Source organism: Mustela putorius, unplaced genomic scaffold (assembly GCF_011764305.1).
Source record: "Mustela putorius furo isolate JIRA1106 unplaced genomic scaffold, ASM1176430v1.1 tig00003853_pilon_pilon_pilon, whole genome shotgun sequence".
Classification (NCBI taxonomy): domain Eukaryota; kingdom Metazoa; phylum Chordata; class Mammalia; order Carnivora; family Mustelidae; genus Mustela; species Mustela putorius.
In genome coordinates this window covers 6101967-6122480 of record NW_025422005.1, presented here as the reverse complement: position 1 = coordinate 6122480, position 20514 = coordinate 6101967, and the positions used below count along the sequence as shown (strand labels likewise).

The window sequence follows — 20514 nt, the reverse complement described above, 5'->3', positions numbered from 1 at the left end:
TGCACAATCTGTGTCTTTCCCTTCACCCCCTCCCCCTCTTCCCCCACCAAAGTGCATTTTCTTTGGAGAATTCTCCAGAGCTCTCTGAAATGATTGGGAACCTCTGGTCTTGCCAAACCTTCCTTGGGCGTCATGCTGTGACACAAGAAAGGACAGGGAATGAGCTGGTGGGGAAAAATGGCCAGTCCTCCCTCGCGACAGGGTCACAGGGGCCCCCAACGCACACGCACAGGCTCTTTGTCACCCTCCTCACAGTCTCCCGCAGGTAAGACCCTGGTCACAATTCCCAAGCCTGCTACTGATGCAGGAACGGCGTCCAGCACACAGCGGACTCCGGGTCATTTATTTGGGAAAGGAGGAGGGTCCGCCTGGGGGACTCGGTTGGTTTGAGCATCTGCCTTTGGCTCAGGTCATGGTCTCAGGATTCTGGCTCCTGGCTCAGCTGGGAGGCTGCTTCTCCCTCAGCCTCTGCTGCTCGCCCGCTTGGGCTCTCTCTCTCTCTCTGACAAATAAGTAAAATCTTAAACAAAAAAAAAAAAAATGGGGGAAGGAGGGAGGGGAGTGGCTGAATTAATCGATTTGCGCCGCAGCAAGTAAAACAAGAACCATATCCCGTAAAGACAAAAGCCCGTGGGCCTTGTGGGACTCTGCTCCGGATTTCGGCTGCTCCTGCTTCCATGGAAGCCCACGCTCCAGCCGCGGGGCCCACACGCGCTGAGCACAGGAGGCGGCCGTGGCCTCGCCTGGCAGAGCCGGGGGACCCAGGCCAGCAGCCGTGACTCCCTTTCCCTGCCCTGCAGATAAAGGCATCTGAGCTATTCACTGCCTTTACAAAAGTGATGATCACAGAGAAAGTCACATCTTCAGGCCCCTCGGGTCCTCGCAAAGGAAAATACACTCTCCGAGCTAGTGTGGCGCGGTTATTTGAGGAAAAGCGGGCTCCCAGAGGGACGGGCTGCGGCCTTCCTGGCAGGGACCACTTCCCAGGAGACTCCGGTGACCCTAACCCTTGGCCTCGTGCTATCTGGTACGATATGGGGCTGGTGGCTTTTCCGAGTGTTTGTGACAGAAATAACTCCCGCAGCCACTCACCACGAGCCCGACGGGTGGAGGTTCTCGGGGAGCCACGGCCCACAGCCCGCCCCATCGGGCCGGCGCTGCCGCCGGTGCTGGGGGGAGGGGGCGCCCGCCGGCTGAGCCAACCACCAAGCTTTGCATTTAAAAGACGCGAAAGGAGACACGCACGGCACGCACACACCTCGGGGCTCCGAAAGGGTTATTCAGTGCGGGGCTGGCTGTAAAAATGCTATTGGCTGATCTTTGGCGCGGCCAAAGTACAACCCGAATGTTTTCTCTCTCCATTCAGTGCTTTTGTTATTTTGGCTGAAAGGAAGTCGCAGGCGCTCCCCTCTGGCAAGCCCAAGATGGAGCAGCAGAGCCCCACCAAGAAGGAGGGGGTAAGTGAGCCTCCCGGGGAAGGAGGCGGCGCCGAGCGGCCCGCTGCGGACGGCTGCTCGGCTCTGCTCCCGGGAGGGACCGGGCCGCTGGACGGAACCTTCGAGCTCGCTTTGACAGGGACTAGGAGACGGATTCGGGGACACTTAGGTTTTGGAGACTGGCCGGGGATCATTCTCCCCGAACAGCCTTGAAAAGTACCTGCCGCCAAATTGAAGACGGGTCAAGGCTTTTGTTGTCCCCAGAGCCTTACCCAGAAAAGTTGGAGGAGAAGGGCCTCTGCCCTCCCCACCCCACCCGGCCCGGCCCCACAAAACCCTTGCACGATGGGTGAGCTGCTTTCCTTGATTTGTTCTGATGGGGGCTTCGGGACACTGGCATTCGGTTCTGGGGCAAGTCACGCCGCGGCGAGGCCGGCGTGGAGAGGGGGAGGATGCGGAGGAGACTCAGAACCCACTCGAGCCTCATTCCCATCTGGGAGCAGGGATGCCCGGCCTTTGAGAGGAGAGGCTCCCTTGTTTTCAAGACAAGCGTTTTCTGGCCACTCCCCTCCTGCCCCACTCCCCTCGCTCAGAGAATTTCGGCTGTCCTTCGAGAGTCTCTAGATTGAGGAGAATTCGGGAAGACCGAGCCTGCGAATTTATCACGAGTAATTCGCATTTTAGGCATTGCGGCGCATCTGCCTGTATTTGTGGAGACAGAGGTACCTGCCCATGCCGGTGATGCCGGAGCCGGGCGCGGAGGGGAGCCCGGTCCACAGACAGGTCGAGAGCACTCTGCGGGTTCAGAGCGGGTGTGGGAGGCGGGAGGTCCTGGTTCTGTTCCTGCTCCATCCTGTTCAAGCTGCGGGAACTTGGGCACGTTGTTTAACTGCTCTGTGCCTCAGCCTTCTCATCTGTAAAATGGGGATAATAACCAGACCGCCCCTGGGGCTACTAGACCAATTACCTGGCCTGTAGTGGATCCCCCATAAATGTTACTACTTTTGCTCATCCTTTAGAGCGGGGCACGAGTGGCATTTGGGGTCCGAGGACTCTTTGCTGTGGGGGCCTGGCCTGTGTATTGCAGGCCGTTTAGCAGCCTCCCTAGTCTCTTCTCATTAGAGGCGTTCTTGTGCTGCGAGAATTATGTTTTGAAGGTTACTGAGCCTTCCCATGTGGATCTCGTTTGACTCTTGCAACAACCAAGAAAGATGGGCGTGCTCAGCCATTAAGGCCTCTATCTCCTAGAAAAGGGGCTGTGAGTCCTCAAGAACTTAGGGTCTTGGGGGCCGCCAGAGGCCCTCATCGGGTCTGTGCCCTCTTTTCAAAGAGGAACGCCCTGGCCAGCTCTGCCCTCAGATGAGGCCGCAGGAGAACAGAAAAGCCTCGCGAGGTGGTCCCTGAAAGGAAGCCACACATCTGGAGAGGATATGATTAAAATGGTCACATGCAGCAGGTACGGGCTGATTCTAGCTAGATGCCTGCCCCCTGGATTCTCCAAAGAAGGAAGCCCGCCCTCCAAGGGTGGGGGAGGGGGTCGGGGGTGGGGGGTGGAAGCCTCCCCTTCCTGGCTGCCTGAGGCCAGACCTGCCCCTTTGGACAAAAGCCAGGACACGTGCTGGGCTTCCTGGGATTCCCGTGGTGGCTATGGGAATATCTGCAGTTTACTGAGGGAAGCCCAGGGAGCATTTTGGAGCCGTGGAAAAGTGGAGGGGCCTGGGAACCCTGCAGAGAGCTGGGGCTGATGGAGAGGGCTCCGTGGGGCTCTCTGTCCCCCCATTGGCGGTGTGACCATGGCCTCATTGGCCTTTGGGTTCCTCCTATGTAAAGAGAAAAGACCAGAATCTGACCAATGTGCATCAAGAATTTTTCTTCCAAGAAAAAGGACTTTTGGCCTGAAGGGAGGAAAAATGAGCCAAGTGTTTTAGAAAATGAAGACATAATTTTTGGGGGCCGGGGGGGATGTGCCTCCATCAACAGCACACCTAGCGTGATGGGATAAGTCACTTCCCCTCTGGTGTGATCGGTGTTGGTGATGAGAGCAGGGCTGTGTGTAGAACTCACTATAAGCCAAGTGTTTTTCATGTATGAACTCATTCATTCTTCGCCTCAGTCCTGTGAGGGAGGGAGGGCCGTCCCCATTTTACCGGGGAAGGAGCCAAGACAGAAGTTCTGTAACTGGCCCAAGGCCAAACAGCCAGCAGCAGGAGCGTAGGATCCGATCCCGGGCCCTTATGCTGCCCACCCCCCCAAACAAGCTCAAAACCACCAGAGCCACAAGGCAAGACACCTCTGCTGTGCCCCAGCCGCACCTAGGCCTCCCTTTCTGTTTGTGAACTTTGGGATCGAAAGTGTGAGAAAGTGAGTCGAAGAGTTTATCATTCATAAGAACGAACTTTTCTGGAGACGTTGGAATTCTCCTGGGAGATTCCGGACGGCGGGAATGGCTGTAGGAAGCAGATTCCCAAAGGGAGCTGTTTAGGGGCAAAGCTCCTTTCCCAGCACCCTTAAATCACATCCAGTTGGAAGCCAGGCCCTGAAGGTGGCTTTTGAATGAAGTCTGAAAATGTGTTCGGTGTTCTGAAACAGGAAGCCCGTTTAGTGTGGGCGTGAGGAACGTGCAGTTGCTCCCGAAAGCAGAGCTGGGTCATGGCTCCCCTTGGCCTCTGAGGAGACACCCCACCCCCTTTCATGTCTGAAAGCCACTTGTCACTTTTACAAGCTGCTGGGAGACCTGGGCCCCTTCCCTCTCATGCCCTACTCCAGCCCAGTACTAGATCTCTTTCCCTGCTGGAAAGCCTGCCCAAAAAAGAAAAAAAAAGGGGAAAGGAAGGAATGAAGGAAGGAACAAAGAAGAGAGGAAGGAAGGAAGGAAGAAAGAGAGGAAAGAAAGACAAGAGAAAAGAAACCGCGGTTTGCTTTTACATGCCTTTTAAATATAGTACCTTTCCTGAGAACGTAACTCACAGACCATGTGATTTACCCATGAAAAGTATACAATTTGGATAAAATACACAAATGTACAGTTGTGCAGCCATCAGCATGGGTAAGTTTAGACCATTCTCATCACCCCTAAAAGAACCCTGTGCCCCGTGGCCGTAACCCACATCTCTCCCCAGACCCCTGCGACCACTCAATTACCGTCTGTGTCTCCCTAGATTTGCCTGCTTCGGACCTAAGGCGAAGGCAGACAGCAGGGGCTCCTTTGTGACGGGCTGCTTTCACTTAGCATGTTTTCAAGGTCCAGTCACCGTGTGTCGTGCGTGTCAGTCTGTTGTCTTTCCTTCTTGTGGAGTCCTTCCATGGTCTGGCTGCACGGCACCTGTTGATACATTCATCAGCTGATCTGTATTTGGATGGTTTCCAGCTCAGGGCTAGTCGGAATCATGATGCCATGAACATTTGCTTTCAAGTGTTTGCATGCACGTGTCTTTCTTTCTCTTGGAGGGACACCTGTGTGTGGGACCGCTGGGTCATTCGAATACTCTGTTTAACTTTGTGAGGACGTGATGGTCCTCAGAGCTAGTGCTTCTGCCCTGGCTCAGCCTCGCCCTCACCCAAGCCCCTGTTCACTTCTGGCTCCTCTTTTAAACCACGTCTGTGTTTTTTTTTCCTCTGTAGAGCTCAGTACAGTGATAGTTAAACTATTAAATTATTAGGTTGGGTTTGTTTTTTTTTTTTAAATGTCCGCCTTCCCCATTGGACCGTGATGTGGAGGGGGCCGACCTGCTCACCAGACTGTAGCCTGGTGTCTGGAATAGAGGCAGGTCTCAGCCACTATTTGTTTAATGAATGAAGGCATTTGGACAGCGTGGTCAGCGAGAACCTACCCAGAATGTCTTTACGGTTTCGACGGAGGGTAACCCCTGACTCCTCCGGGTCAGAGAACGTGCCTGTAGCTTGAATTCAGGGAGGGAGACAAAGCACGGACGTCACGTTGGACGCTCTGGGCTTGGAGCGTCTGCGGCTGGAGTTCTTCCTCGTGTATGTTCCCTGCGATCTCCTAAAAGCAGTCGGGTCACCGTCGGTCCGTCCGTGGTGCCTGGCAGTGTCCTGCGATCTGGGGCACCAGCCAGCCCCACCCCCCCCAGAGGAGCTCTGCTAAGGTCTTCAAACCAGAGGACCCACCGGAGTAGAAAGCGGTCAGGAGGGGGCCCTGGGCAGTTTGAGTGAAGCCTATTGTGTTTCTAGTGAATCATTTACGTGGAAGAGAATTGGAAGAGGAAAACTGTTTGTCAGTTCCCAGCCTGCGGCCTTCCCCCCTCCAGACCCCCTTCCACAAAACCAGTAGAACCCCCACAGGGGACGGACTTTGTTTTGCTTTCCCCAATATCCCCAGCACTTAGAACAATGGGGGCTCCCGAGGGGGCCACCATCTGTTGGAGGGATGGAGGGAGGGAGTGACTGCCCAGAGCACTTCCCGGGGAGGGGGGTGCGCGCGCTTGTTCCTTCCTGTGCCCTCCCCACCTCTAGCAAGCACAGGGTAGCCTGGCAGCAGCCCCGGAACCCACTTTGTCTCCTGGGCACCAACACTGCCCCCCCACTTTGGTCACCTCCTCCCCATGCTGACCCCAGGGGATGGCGGGGGCTGAAGAGAGACTGGAAACCAGAGCCCATGCTTCTTACCCCCCTTGCCAGAAACTTCCAGCTGAATGAACCCTTTGTTAATTCCTTTGTGGAGGGAGGAGAGGGCCAGGTTTCATTTGTGGGGCCTCCAGGCAGGTCTTGCCCCACTGCTGCTTGGATGCTGCTTGGATGTTAACCGGCTGGTGCTCTGTGGTGTCTCTGCCTCCAGCCTGGCTCCTCAGCTCTCTGCAGAGGTGCTGCTTGGAGGGAGACCCGGGGACCTCGGCAGCCATGAGGGAGCACATGTCCACGGGACGGGGCCTCCGTGGGAGCACGGAGAGGAAGATGCTCCAGGGGCGGCTTCTGAGAGCCACATCCAGGCTCCGGTCAGTGGATTCACCTCCGCAGCTCGACACTTCCGTGATTCAACCTTGCAACAACTCTGGGGGAGTGTGATTGACCCTCCTTTTAAAGAGGAGGAAACTGAAGATTCTAGCAATTAAGCTAGAAAGTAGCAGCGGCAGATGCAAGATGAAATCTGTAGATTCTGAGCCCCTGGGTGGCTCAGTCGGTTGAGCGTCTGCCTTCGGCTCAGGTCATGATCCCAGGGTCTTGGGATCGAGTCTCTTGTCAGGCTCCCGGCTCAGCGGGGAACATGCTTCCTCCTCTCCCTCTGCTGTTCCCCCTCTCTTGTTCTCTCTTTCTCTCTCTGTCAAATAAATATCTTAAAAAAAAAAAAAAGAAATCTGCATATTCTAGAGAAAAACTTTTTCCACTTTTATTTTTCTCCAATTTTTCGTGACCTTACTAACGACTTCCCCCCGTCATTAAGTGTTCAGTTTCCTCCGTGTCAAAGGGGAACATGATCATAGAACACGCATGTTTGAGTCCCCAGAAACCTGTATTTAAATATTTTCTCCTCGTGCCTGTTAAAGCAAAAGTCCAGAGGCTCAAGGAAGTTAATCGCGGTCCTAAAGAAAGAGTTAGAATTGTTCACATTTTCTCCTCTTCGATTGTTAGGGGAGGACGTGGGCTCTGCTGGCTGCGGTCCGCAAACACGGGCACGCGATGGGGTGGTGGGGAAGCATTTCGGACAGAGGTAGAGTGTTGGAGCAGGTGAACCTTCGGTGACTTTCTGACCCAGTGGTACTCAGGGGCAGTCGCTTTCCCCAACCAGGCCGACATCTAGCGATGGCTGGAGACACCTGGGGACGGGTGGCCCTACAGTGCATCTGGGACAGCCCCCCAGAGCAGAGAATCAGCTAGCCCTTAAATGCTTTGGCTCAAGGAACTTTCTACAAGGTGGTAGAAGTAGGTGTTGAGACAGGAGCAGCTGAAAGACCACAGATCTCCGGATTTGTCTTGCGTCCTTCTAGAAGACTTTGGGGTAAAAGTTCCCTTGAAACCCAGCTGCTTCCTATGACCTAAGCCAGGGTTTCTCCTCCCACAGAGGCTGACGCTGGTACTTTCACTGGCGACGCTGATAGCTGCCTTTGGGTCATCTTTCCAGTATGGGTACAACGTGGCCGCCGTTAACTCCCCTGCCGAGGTAAGTCGCTGGGGGTAGTGAGACGCAAACCCTCCACCCCTGCCAGTGGGTTGGGGTTTGGAGCAGCTCGTGCCTGGAAGTGGCCTCTGGGGTGGCGGTCCATGCATGCTGGGGCACATGGTGGGCCCTCAGGTCACGGGGGAAGGGAGATACCCACAAGACACAGCGCAGGCCCGAGGGAGTGACTTGTGGGCCCATGGGGGTGAACCAGGTGCCTGGCCTTGGCTTTTCATGGACAGTCAAGCCTGGCTGTTCACCCACGGGCTGGCCTCGGGGGTACAGAGGGGGGGTGCTCTGGTCTTCCCCAGCCTTGTACTCTCCAGAGGAGTCTGGAGGGTCAGAGGTCATCCAAAGGCCTAGAAGACGGGTTAGCTACGTCCTGGACAGGGTGCCTGTCAGAGGCCTGGCATCTCCCCGCTCCTGCTAGCTTTCTCTTTGTACCACTCTGTCCCTCCTCCCTGCCACTCCCTGGTGTCGCTGTCTGTGCGCCCAGGTCGTCCCCGGGGGGGCCTGACAGCCCACGGTGTGCTTTCTGCAAAACGGGGCCAAGTTATTTTGGTGCTGTCTTCCGCTTTGTTCTCCAGCTCATGAAAGAGTTTTATAACCAGACCTACTATGAGCGCAACAATAACTACATCAACGAGTTTTCCTTGACGTTGCTGTGGTCTGTTTCCGTGTCCATGTTCCCGTTTGGAGGCTTCCTCGGCTCCCTCATGGTCGGCCCTTTGGTGAATAAATTTGGCAGGTAAGGCCAGGTGAATTTCCAGCTCCTGAAATTCCCAGACCCCGACCATTCAAAACCTAAGCCGAAAGCCGAAATCGGGTTTTTTTTTGTTGGTAAAACTAGGTAATAACTGGTGTGATGATTTCTGTTTTCTTTCTTTCTTTCTACTTTTTTTTTTTTTTTAAGATTTTACTTATTTGTTTGACAGGGATCATAAGTAGGCAGAGAGACAGAGAGAGGAGGAAGCAGGCTCCCTGCTGAGCAGAGAGCCCAATGCGGGGGCTCGATCGCAGGACCCTGGGATCATGACCTGAGCCGAAGGCAGAGGATTTAACCCACTGAGCCACCCAGGCGCCCTGATTTCTGTTTTCTAAAAGGGTCTTAAGAAGACCTGATGTTGACCACGTGGCTGGGGACGGAGGCAGGGTCTAGACGTGGGTGTGGCGGGTCTCGGGCTCTGGGGGCAGGTCCAGAAAGACCAGAATGTACTTTCCAGCTCCGGACTCGCTCCCTCTCTCTGTTCTCCTGCCTTGCAGGTATGTTCCTTACCAAAACCAAAACAGGTTCTCTCCTCCTCTGTGTGTACATGTGCGTGTGTGTGTGTGTGTATGTGCGTGTGCGTGTGTGCTTTTAAAGGATTCAAACCCAGGTAACAGGACCATGATGTCAGTCCCAATGTAGGTCACAGCACAGTGTTCTCGAACTCTGCTTCCCAAACAAACACAAACTCACTGCTCTGTCCTTTTACCTTGGGATCAAGTAATACGCAACACTGAGCCCAAATTAAATTCCCATGAAACTCTGAAATGGCTGAGATGACTGTCAGGCCTTCGAGGGTGAAACCACATGGTCCCGGGGCAACTCTCACTAAGGGTGTTGTGAACGTCAGGGGCAGAGCTCCTATCTTTGCCCCTAATTCTAGAAGCATTAGAGGTTGTATATTTGATTCCAAAAAAGGTCCTTAAGACGTCACACTCTCTCGTAAATTCCATGGGCATGAGAAAGCGGCCCTGTTACTCGTGGTATGTAAGAGCTCCTCGCCTCCAGCCCCTTCCCTTGGCGAACGAGCACACAGGCTAGGTGAGGTCAAATCATCTTGGCCACATATCTTGTTAGCTTGAGAGTCAAGGCCAGAACCCAGAGCGCCCTCTCCAGTACTTTTCAAAAAGAGTCCCAGATTAGAAACATCCAACCTCTGCTTTGGGATCTAAGATTCTGAGGTCTTCCTGGGAGGTTGGTGTTGGACCTGGTAGTTCCCCCTGCCGGCCAGAGCAGCAGTCAGGTCACAGATCTGCAGGCCAGGTCTCCTGGAGTAAAGGACTTGGGTCCACGCTGATCCGTTTGGTCCAGATGAGCAGGCAGTTGCGTGCCCAGCTGTCTGCCTGAGAACGTGATAAAAATGCTATTCACTGGCTTGTGGTTTCCTTGTATAACTGTAGCAACTAACAGTTCATTGAGGGGTTCCTGTGTGCCAGGCTCTAGCCTTAGCTTGCGTTTTTAGAGTTTTCAGGGTTTGGTGTTTTTGTTATTTTTAAGGGTTTTTAGTTCCTCCAGTCCATACAACAGCCCCATCCCCTTTTTCAAAATGGGAAAACCGAACACAGAGATGCTGTCCCTTAGCCAGGATTATAAGGCTGGGAGGAAATTCCATCTCTGGGCCTGTCCAGGCAACACTGTTGCATCAGGCGAGTATCTTCTCGATCTGTTGCTTTATTGCTTAGTCACACACATAGTATCTTTTTCATACAAGATGTTTACACGTTCAAGTGGTCAGACTTAAACTCTCATTTACGGTTTTTGCCTTTTGTGTCTGAAGACAGCCTTCCCCACCTACCTGGAGTCACAAAGATAGACTTCTGTCATTTAAAAAATAATGTTACAGTTTTGTTTTTCCCAGACAGATGTGGCATTTTAACCCTGAAAGATTTTTCTGTATGCTGTTGAATTCAGTCTGCTAATATTTCATGTACGATTTTTCCATCTTTGTGATACCCGTGAGGTTGACCCTATACATTTATTCTAATGTCCTTACCTGATCTGGTTTCAAGATTCTACTAACATCATGCAAGTTGATGATTTCAAAAACCCTTAAGTGTGGGGCGCCTGGGTGGCTCAGTGGGTTAAGATTCTGCCTTCAGCTCAGGTCATGATCTCAGAGTCCTGGGATCAAGCCCCGCATCAGGCTCTCTGCTCAGTGGGAGACCTGCTTCCCCCTCCACTTCTGCCTGCCTCTCTGTCTACTTGTGATCTCTCTCTCTGTCAAATAAATAAATAAAATCTTTAAAAAAAAAAAACAAAACCCTTAAGTGTATCGTAGTGTTTGGTTCTTTCTCTCTGCTCCCCGTGACCGATGCTCTCTGCACTGTCATCTCCATTGGCTCCCACGGAGACTGTGCCTTGGCCAGGCTGTGCACTTGACCCCTCTCCGCCTTCAATCACAGACGGAAGCAGCAGCAAAGCCCACTGCTATAACTGGACAGACGCTTGGTGAACATCTGTTAAACGAATGAATGAATCCTCCACCCGGACTAACTGACATTTCGTCCTCTGCAGGAAAGGGACTTTGCTCTTCAACAACATCTTCTCCATTGTACCCGCGATCTTAATGGGGTGCAGCGAGGTCGCCCGGTCGTTCGAGATGATCATTGTGTCCAGACTTTTGGTGGGAATATGTGCAGGTAAATAATGCTGGGCTGAGCTACCGCTCTCGGGGAGGAGGGGCAGGTGCTGGGGTCTGGACCATTCTGGGGCCACTGAAGCACACAGGCGCAGCAGAAGCTGCTTGTTCCTCTGCCCTTGAACTAGAACCCTGGAGGCTACACTGAGTCTCAGGTGCATTCAGGGGCAAGCGTCCCTGTACTGCTTCCTGCAGAGAGAGCCCTTGCATGAAAGAGAGAAATACAGGATCCTGTGCAGAGGTGGGCTTCCATCTGGCCCTTTGTCTGTGTTTTCTCAACAGCAGGCGGCCAGTGAGTGGGCGGTGACCCCTGATTAGTGAGCAGCATTTTTTTTTTCTAGACAGACTAGACAGTGTCGTGTGTCATAAAGATAAGGATTGTCTTCTGGAACTTTAGTTTCGCTTATTGATAATGTATGAAAATCAGGCTGCAGTGTCAAACGTGTTTCTGTATTTTTTACTGTGGGTCATGGCTAGAAAAGCATGACAATCTAATGGACAAATCCCTCCTAACGCGGGCAGGAAGGTGAAGTTTGCAAAGGGCTCTTCAGAGGTCCTTTGGCACTTCCTCCTCCCTGGCTCACCTGCTGCGCAGAGTAAGGCCTGGCTGGGGTCTCTCGCCTTGCAAACCCTCCAAAGCCACCCTTGAGGTCTGCGCTCCCCCACCATTGCTTCCGACCAGAGAGATGGGGCTAAAACCGCGCTTGCGACCTTCCCTTGACTTGGCATTCTTCTGTAGACTGTAGTTCCCAGGCCTGGGGGTGGGGGGCAAGTGAGATGCCCACTCTCGGAGCCTTGCGCTTTCCGGGTGGGCCCCCAGGGTGAGCACCCCCAAAATGCTGCATCCTGGATGCCTTGCCAGCAACCCCACACCCGGCCCTGGCAGTGCCAACGTGTCTCATTTCCCCCTTCCAATCACGGGGCTAGGGGCGGACGGATATCTGGGCCGCATGTCAGCAAGCCACTCAGTGGGTCCTGGGGACAGTGGGGGATGCAGCAGGGAACCTGGTGTCCGTGAGGAATTGAGGGGCCGGAAAGAAGAAGAGGAAAATAAGGAGAGGTCCTGTGGTGGACAGAGTGATGGGCCCTGGGACAAGCTTCCCTCTGCTTCCACTGCTGAGCCCCGAGGGCGCCTGGCCTGACTCCCCCGCAGCAGGGCTGGGCTAGCGATTCTGGGAGGCGCCGGCTCTGGGCAGGTGCAGGCAAGCGCTTTTCTGTGGACCATCCAGCCCTTTAGGGTTAGTTCCAGTGGGGAGCTATTAGGCTCCAATAGATAACAAATCACAAAACGCCCATCCTTTACTCTTAAATAAGCAGGACTTTCAAGTCCGGGGGTCTCAGAAGTTTTGGCCTCAGGCCCTTCTGACCCTCTTAAAATCACCAAGGCACCAAAGAGCTTTTTGCTCATGTGGGTTGTATTGGTCAATATTTACAACTTAGAAGTTGCAGCCAAGGGGCGCCTGGGTGACTCAGCGGGTGAAGCGTCTGCCTTCGGCTCATGATCCCAGCATCCTGGGATGGAGCCCCATGTCTTTGCTCGGAGGAGAGTTTACTTCTCCCTCTCCCTCTGCTTCTCCCTGCCCTGCTCATGCTCGCTCTCTCTCTCAAATAAATAAATAAAAATCTAAGAAAGAAAGAAAAGATTGCAACCAAGATATGTTCATTTAATTCATTTAAATGGTGACCAGAAGCCCGTTATAAGAGCTATATATGCTAAAACCAAAGCACCTAACGAGAAGAAGGGCATTGCTTTGCATTTTTGCAAATCTCTTTAATGTCTGGCTTCTCCAACCTGCTTCTGCGTTCCAGTGGCTATGGTACCACGTCCCATGTAGCCTCTGGAATGCTCCACTGTGTGCTCACGGGAAAAGGAGAACGAACCGGTGCTATCTCGGCATTCTGAGAAAATGCTTTTGATCTCACAGGCCCCCTGAGAAGGTGTCAGGAGTTTCCTAGGTCCTCAGGTCCCATCTGGCTCTCCCGTCCTAACCCATTCACGGTGCGCTCTTTCACAGAGCTCCCGAGATAGTCAGGAAGCGGAGCGAGCCAGCGGCCGGCTGCTCGGACATCCTAAAAAGGAAGGGAATGACTGCTCTGCCAAAGAGGGCTCGGGGGCAAAGGATGCAGAGACAGACAGCGGGGCCTGAGACTCGCTGGCTCACCGTCCGTCCGCTCACGTCAGCTCACGTGGCAAGAACGCCAAGTGCTTTCACCGAAGGGATTTCAAACGTAAAAGGCACCTTCTCCGATTCAGCCCCAACAGGCCCGCTGGGATCGCCCATCGGAGTCACTTTTGAATCAGAGCAAGAATTACTGTCCACCAGCACAAAGGGGACCCGTCCTTTCACAAACCTCCTGATGTTTGCCTCTTGGACTTCCGTCCCTGTCATGGGAAGTACTTGTCGCGGAGATGGGTTCCCCCCACCCGCCGGGTCCTGACTGGTGACCACGGAGTCCGCCCCTCGAGGGCCCCTGCTTCCTCCCCAGTCCTCTGGGCACTAGGCCTGCGGGGTCTCCCCATACACATACCCCACCAGACTTCTCAAGGCTGCTGCAAAGACGGCCTCTCTTTGCTCTGACAGCTGGGAAGGGCCAGTGTGAGTAGCAGCGAGCCTCTGCTAAACACCGAGCAGACATCCTTGGGCAGAATCGCCAGGCTTGGCTCTCAGATGCTCCCTCCTGTCCGGACGTCCTCCAGTACCCACACGCTGCCAGCAGCTCCAACCTCCACGCACCGCCACACTGTTCCCTCCACCTCCCCGTGGCCAGAGCCCCCTCAGACCCACGTGTCTCTGAGCCCCAGCCTGACTCCTGACGGGGTGTTCAATACTGGAACTCATGACCACCCACCCAACCTCCGTCCAAGATTTTCAGCCTCTTGTTGGGCTTTTGGGACAATTAGATGGGATGATCTATGTGCAAATACTTCCAAGGCTATAAAATCTAAGTCCCACCTGTTCTTCCTTGTTCCAGTAAGACGAGAAAACTAAACAGTGGGTGTTTAGAAGTGGCAATTGTCCCCCGATATACATTCACGATTGTGATGCTTGCAGATAGATGGGGTTGGTGGGCAGGGGTCCTGGGCCCCATCAGAACAGCTTCCCCCAAGGAGCCAGGAGGAGAAGGTGCTAGACCACACCTGGGCTTTTCTTCCCTGGCACCAAGCCAGCTAAGGGCAGCCCAAGGGGTCAGGCCACCTGTGTCCCCTGGTGCCGGCGACGAATCGAGAAGCAAGGTTGCTTGTCGACAAACTTCTGGGCTCAGATGACCTTTCTTCCCTTACAGTTTAAAGGACGAAGAATTAAAAGAGGGGTTGGCTTATTCTCGCCGTTTGGAGACGGAAGTTTCCGCCCAGCTGCTGTGACGGCTGGATAAGAGTAGAGAGTGTTTGGAGACACAGCTTGTTCCTGCCAGACTTAATGTTTCCTGACGGTGTTTTTGCTTCAATCCCCTGCCAGGTCTGTCTTCCAACGTTGTCCCTATGTACCTGGGGGAGCTGGCCCCCAAAAACCTGAGGGGAGCCCTCGGGGTGGTCCCTCAGCTCTTCATCACCGTTGGCATCCTCGTGGCTCAGATCTTCGGTCTCCGGAGCCTCCTGGCCAACAAGGAAGGTGAGGTCCGGCCGCCCCAGACGCCAGGCCTCCCTCTGCTGCGACTGGATGCTTCTGCGAGCTGCTCTCTCCTCTCGGGTCGGCTGGCAGGGCTCACCATGCTGCCCGGCCCCCACAGGGCTGGCGCAGCGTTTGCACAGAACAGGCTCTCAGTACATTGGTGGGGACCGTGTAGCTGACATTTCCCAGTCCCTCAGAGGACATGGATGAGGGGCTTTGGAAGGAGCGAGAAGGGAGAGCTGTTGCCGGACTCTCTCCCAGCTTCCTCGCTGGCTGTCCACACAGGGGCCCAGGGCTTGGCGGTGACGGCCACCGGGGCTCCAGGCTGTGTGCTTGAGGTTTCCTGCTGCCGCCTCTCCAGCCTCCCAGCAACGCTGCTGGGGGGGGGGGGGCCTGTGATCGTTCCGTTCCATAGGCCAGGAAAGTGGGGGTCAGGTGGTGAGCCGCAGGGCCCGCCCCCACCCGAGATCCTGACTGTGAAGCCAGTGACTGCACCTGCTATGTCCCTCCTGGAGAGCCCAGGCCCAGCACATAGTAGGTGCACAGTCACTGGTAACTACACTGCTTCTGCATGATACCCCCTTCAGGTCTCAGGGTTCGATCCTCAGAAAGGGAGATCACCCTTAACAGTTACACAAGCCAGAACATAAAATGTGCTTATTGTGGGCCAGTCCCCAGGTCTTCATATTATTTCCATTCAATCCTCCAAACAACCCTCTAAAGCAGATCCCAGTTTTACACCCATTTTACAGACGCGGAACCCAAGGCACAGAGAGGTTGGGTAATACGTCCCTGGCCTCCTTAGGATGTGTGTCAAGGTGACTTGGGCCGAGGTCCATGTTTACGGCCTCTGGCCCCCTTTCAGTCACCCTTGTAAGGAGCAGGGGCCGGGGTTAAGGTGTGAGTTCCTGTCTCCCAGCAATGGCACCTAAATGATCGGCAGGACGCAGGCAGTCTGCAGAGCCCCAGGGTCCCTGGGACGTGCTTGCTGGTGTGCGGCAGGGAGTGGCGGGTCCTGCCCCAGGAGGGGAGCCTCAGAAAGGGTGGAGGGCCTGGGGCCGGGGTGGGGGAGGCAGCAGGACCAGCAGGTCCAGACACGGCCAGGGGGCAGAAACACAGGAGTTCTTTGTGCATTCAGGGAACTTGAAGTGCCCTGCGGACTGCATCTGTCCATCCTTTCTTGAGACTATTTCACTGGTGGTTCACTTGCTCTGGGAGGAGTGTGTGGAGGGCAGGCAGGTGACAGGTGCTCGAGAACAAGGCAGGCAGCCCAGAAGAGAGGTGGGCAAGGCACAGAGGACGAGAAGGAGTCAGCAGGGCGTCTGGATTTGGCAGTTTGGCGTCTCCAAGAGAGTTTCTCTGGAGGGGGTGGGATGGGGGCGAGCCGGACGGCAGGGGCCCAGATCGGAGACCGGTCCACACCTGCTGTTGGCCGTGCTGGGCGATGGAGCCGGGGGCGAGGGAAGGCTGCGTTTGCAGGCGTGCGGTGGGGTTGTCCTGGCACCTGCGTCATGATGTCACGTCCGTGTTAATCACCCAAAGAGCCACTCGAGCAGGGCCTGGCACGTGGAGGTCCGCGTCATCACGGAGTGTGAGCCCTCGGGGAACGGGGCGAGGGGCAGGGTGTTAGCAGCCCCCAGAAGGAGCCCGAACTACTCATTGACTCGCCGGGACATATTTATCGTGAGAAATCACACAGAGAAGGAAGAGCGCATAAAACACAAACATACGTACGTTTGCTGCACCCGAAAGCAAACACCGCATTTGGTCTGGACGCAGGTCCAAACTGGAGCCATGCGGGTCAGCCCTCTGTGCGCCCTTGACCCCGGCCTGCCCCCCCCCCCCCGTGCTGACATTCATCAGCCCATCCTTGCCTCTCCCCATAGCTGTTTACCACGTTTTGCAAAGGCCGCGTCAGTCTTCTGCTCCTGGCCGTCGCGCGCTGGGTGCGGGGTCCAGCGTCGGCTTCTGCCGCCGGCTCCCGTCGTGTTTGCTAACTTTCCCGTGCGGTGTAGAATTCTGTTTTGTGACTACACCGCGCTTCATGTATCCCTCCTAGCATCGCAGACATTGGCCTTGTTTGTGGTTTTCGTTTCTAGGGTCACTGCGGCTCGGACCGGTCCAGTTCAGGTGTCCCGGGGGGCCCGGCAGAGTCCTGGGCACGGGAGGGGGTCCCCTGTCACCAGCTCTGGGTCAGGCTCTTAGGGAAACTAGTCTGGGACAGAGCGGCCAGCTGGGGTGCAGAACAGGGGAGTGCGGGGGGGGCGGGGACAGAAGGCAGGTGACTTGGCCGGGGTGGGCGCTCACGTGGGTACTGGCTTCCCCGCAGGCTGGCCCATCCTGCTCGGGCTGACGGGGATCCCGGCGGCCCTGCAGCTTCTCCTCTTGCCCTTCTTCCCTGAGAGCCCCCGGTACCTGCTGATTCAAAAGAAGGATGAGGTGGCTGCCAAAAACGGTACGGCTTTACCGTGGGGGGGGGGCAGGGGCTTTTCCTTGGGTGGGGAGGGGCAGGGGATGGAGGCCGCGGCGGCCCAGCCCCGGGAAGTTGGGACCCCCCCGAGCCCACCCCCCTGCTCCCCTCCCCCAGCGCTGAAGAAGCTGCGGGGCTGGGGCGACGTGGGCTCCGAGATGGAGGAGATCCGGCAGGAGGACGAGGCAGAGAAGGCGGCGGGCTTCATCTCCGTGCTCAAGCTGTTCAGCATGAGGTCCCTGCGGTGGCAGGTCATCTCCATCATCATCCTCATGGGCGGCCAGCAGCTGTCGGGGGTGAACGCGGTACGGGGGCTGTGGGGCCGGGGCGGGCGGCCGGTGTCCTCGCGGGGCTCACCGGATCACGGGCGTTGCCGCGAGGTCCCCACCAGCCTCCGGGGGTCCCTTCCAGATCTACTACTACGCAGACCAGATCTACCTGAGTGCAGGGGTGAAACACCATGACGTCCAGTACGTGACCGTGGGCACCGGGGCCGTCAACGTGCTGATGACCGTCTGTGCCGTGAGTCCCCGACAGCCACCGGCGATGGAGGCATCTGAAGAGTTGGGGGGAGGGGGGTCCTAGCTGAGGAAAGAGCTCAATCTGAGGTGCCTGAGGTCCTCGTCTCCTGCCTCTGGGCTTCTGTCAGATGCCAGCCTGTGCACGCCACCCCCAGGATGGAGACCCTGCCCCCTGACTCTGGAAGCTTCCACCGTAGGAAGTGCCTCCTCCCCAGTGTCTGACATTTGGGGCTCTTCCTGTGCCAGGGGCAGATGGCACCGCTGGCCTGGGTGGTGTGGCAGCTGCTGGGGGGCATAGCCTGCCCACTTCTCCTCACAGATGCCCCTTCAGAAGGGGGAGTGTGGGGGCTTCCTGTGAAGGCTGCTGTCGGCAGAGGTATGCCCCCCCTTCTCTGGCGGGCCTCCTGGACCTCCAGCTTGCCCTGTGCCCTCTCCCTTGCAGGTGTTCGTGGTGGAGCTCCTGGGGCGGAGGGTCCTTCTCCTCCTGGGCTTCTCCGTCTGCTTCGCCGCCTGCTGCGTGCTGACGGCTGCTCTGGCCCTGCAGGTGAGGAGGGGGCTTCTGTCCACCCCCTGCACCCTCGCATGCATCCCAGGGAAGAAGAGCGGAATGACCTTTGAGCAGCCGCACGGAATCAGATGCCTGGGGACCATCAGCCCCCATCGCCCTCCCCACAACGCAGCCGTAGTACCCACGAATGGCTGGTTGTCCGGGGGCGTCCGAGGGGGGCTGCCTGGTGGAGGAGCCAGGAGCCTTCCTGTCCCAGCCCCCGGAGAGCCCCTGGCCCTCTGGGCACCAAGGTTCCCGACGTTCCCCATCTCCGGTTGTCCCTGCTTTGCTGGCTGTGATCCCACCTCTTTGCTCCCCACAGGACACGATCTCCTGGATGCCTTACGTCAGCATCGCCTGCGTCATCTGCTACGTGGTCGGACACGCCCTCGGGCCCAGTACGTACCCCAGCGCTGGCTCTATGCTGTGCTGGTCTCCTTTCTTGCACCATCAGCCCTAGAAACCTCTGTTCCCCGGAGAGACTCCTTGGAGGGCGGGACGCAACCCCAGAATGGCTTCTCTTCCTGCCTTCCTGTCGCCAAGGGGTTTGGACAGAGCATAATGAGAGTGAGAGCAGAAAGCAGCCTTGACTGTGTGGGTTGAAACGGGGGGCTGTGTGGTTGGCCTAGAGATCCTTACGGGTGGTCACAGGCCCCTTTTCGGGACCTCACGCAGTGTCACCTGTGGTGCCCAATTCCTCCTGTTGACCCTCTCCTCCTGCTTGGCCACCAGCTCGGGAGTTCCCGAGACACGCTGCCCCTTTGGTCCCGATGCCTCAGGCCACCTGACACGGCAGGGGCTCCGGGGCTGTCTGAGGGCCTGCTCTGCTCCTGCTCTGCCTCCTCTCCCGCTCTGTGCCCGCAGGCCCCATCCCCGCGCTGCTCATCACCGAGATCTTCCTGCAGTCCTCCCGGCCGGCTGCCTTCATGGTGGGGGGCAGCGTCCACTGGCTCTCCAACTTCGCCGTGGGCTTGATCTTCCCATTCATCCAAGTGAGTGTGCCCCGGGGGCCCCAGATGTGCAAATCCTCGGCAGTAAGGGGAGAACCTCCTCGAGAAAGTGAACCCCGATGCCCTTCCCCCAGGTGGGCCTCGGACCTTACAGCTTCATCATTTTTGCTGTCATCTGTCTTCTCACCACCGTCTACATCTTCCTGGTTGTCCCTGAGACCAAGGGCAAGACATTCATGGAGATCAACCAGATTTTCACCAAGATGAATAAGGTGTCAGAGGTGCACCCGGAGAAGAAGGAACTGAAGGACTTCCCGATCTCTGCTTCGGGGCTGTAACGCAGAAGAAGAGCTGATCAGCGGGTCTGAGTGGAGCATCCCTCCTGGGCTTTCTTCCTGACTGCCAGGTGTCCATGGACATCTGAGGACCAGCCCGGCGTGGAGTGCAGGCCCCGCTGGGCCCATCCAGAGGGCTTCTGCATTGTCTCTCTCCACACTGACCCATCACCAACCCCAGCTCGCAGTGAGCACGCGCCCCTCACCGAGCTGGGTTCACCGTTGGGTGGCCCCTAGTCACACCAGCTCTTAGGACCAAAGTCATTACTGGGGCGGCAGGATGGAAGGAACCCCATCTGCCAGAGAAACGAACTCTTCTGCAGTCCCACGGAGGCAGTCTTCCTCCTGCCGTATCCATCTCCAGAAACACCAGCCCTGGAAAGTGTGATGTCCCACGTAATGGCGTCTAAGAAGCTGGAACAGGTTCTCGCGGGGACTTTACCGGAGTTGAGGATTGTTAATCGTGAATTATATTGCTGGAGGACGATGGCATTGCCTCTGTGTGCTCAATAAAACACGTATGATCACTTCTCACCAACACCTGCTTCGTTCCTGTGGGGAGTCTGTGCCGAAGCATCAGAGCCGCTCCAGGGTACAGGTCTGTCCCGGGATTCCGGGATCCCACTGCCTGGACAGGGCCTGGCGTGAAGGAGGCCCGGAGACAGTATTTGCTGGAGGAAGGGGAGCAGTGAGAGCTTGGGCGGTCGAAGAGTTGTGATCTTTTAAAATTTGGGGTCCGGGCTCCTCTGCTTGCCTTCAGCTATGCAGTGAACACCGAAGGGCCCTGAAAGTGAGACCGGGAAGGGGGCCCAGGAGAAGGAGGGTTGCCTCCCCTCCCTGACTCCCGAACATACAGCAGAGCTGGAGGCTTTTGTTAGAGACGCGTGTGTGTGTGTGAGACAGGATGGGAGATCTGCTCCCCGGTGCGAGGGAGGCAGAGCCAGGGGCCGTGTCGGACAGAGGTAGGATTGAGGAGCAGCCTTTCTCAGGGTAGAATGGGGATCCCACTGGTCATGATTTAAATAACTCCAAAGAGTAGCGAGGGCCCATCACCCCTGCCAGGGTTGGACCACCCTTGACCTCCTGCTGCAGGGGCCTGCCGTGCCGAAGGGGCCCGGGAAGCAGCCG

General features: G+C 56.2%; 1 protein-coding gene across 3 annotated transcripts in view; it reads left to right on the top strand.

The window, feature by feature from the left end:
* LOC101679722 (solute carrier family 2, facilitated glucose transporter member 5) overlaps positions 1-19924 on the top strand; it is a 29788-nt gene extending 9864 nt beyond the window's left edge. Inside the window, exons 3-14 of one of the 3 annotated variants that reach the window (XM_004768615.3) lie at positions 1367-1457; positions 7453-7551; positions 8136-8296; positions 10829-10953; positions 14411-14563; positions 16893-17018; positions 17151-17338; positions 17445-17555; positions 17997-18098; positions 18424-18499; positions 18966-19093; positions 19186-19924. In XM_004768615.3, the coding sequence (XP_004768672.1) occupies positions 1367-1457; positions 7453-7551; positions 8136-8296; positions 10829-10953; positions 14411-14563; positions 16893-17018; positions 17151-17338; positions 17445-17555; positions 17997-18098; positions 18424-18499; positions 18966-19093; positions 19186-19389 (1564 nt within the window). In that variant the 3' untranslated portion in view covers positions 19390-19924. Of the gene's footprint in view, positions 1-1366; positions 1458-1488; positions 1786-3044; positions 6389-7452; positions 7552-8135; positions 8297-10828; positions 10954-14410; positions 14564-16892; positions 17019-17150; positions 17339-17444; positions 17556-17996; positions 18099-18423; positions 18500-18965; positions 19094-19185 lie in introns of those variants that run through there. The other 2 variants (XM_013064714.2, XM_013064712.2) reach the window with 2 other exon arrangements.
* Positions 19925-20514: the final 590 nt, after the last annotated feature.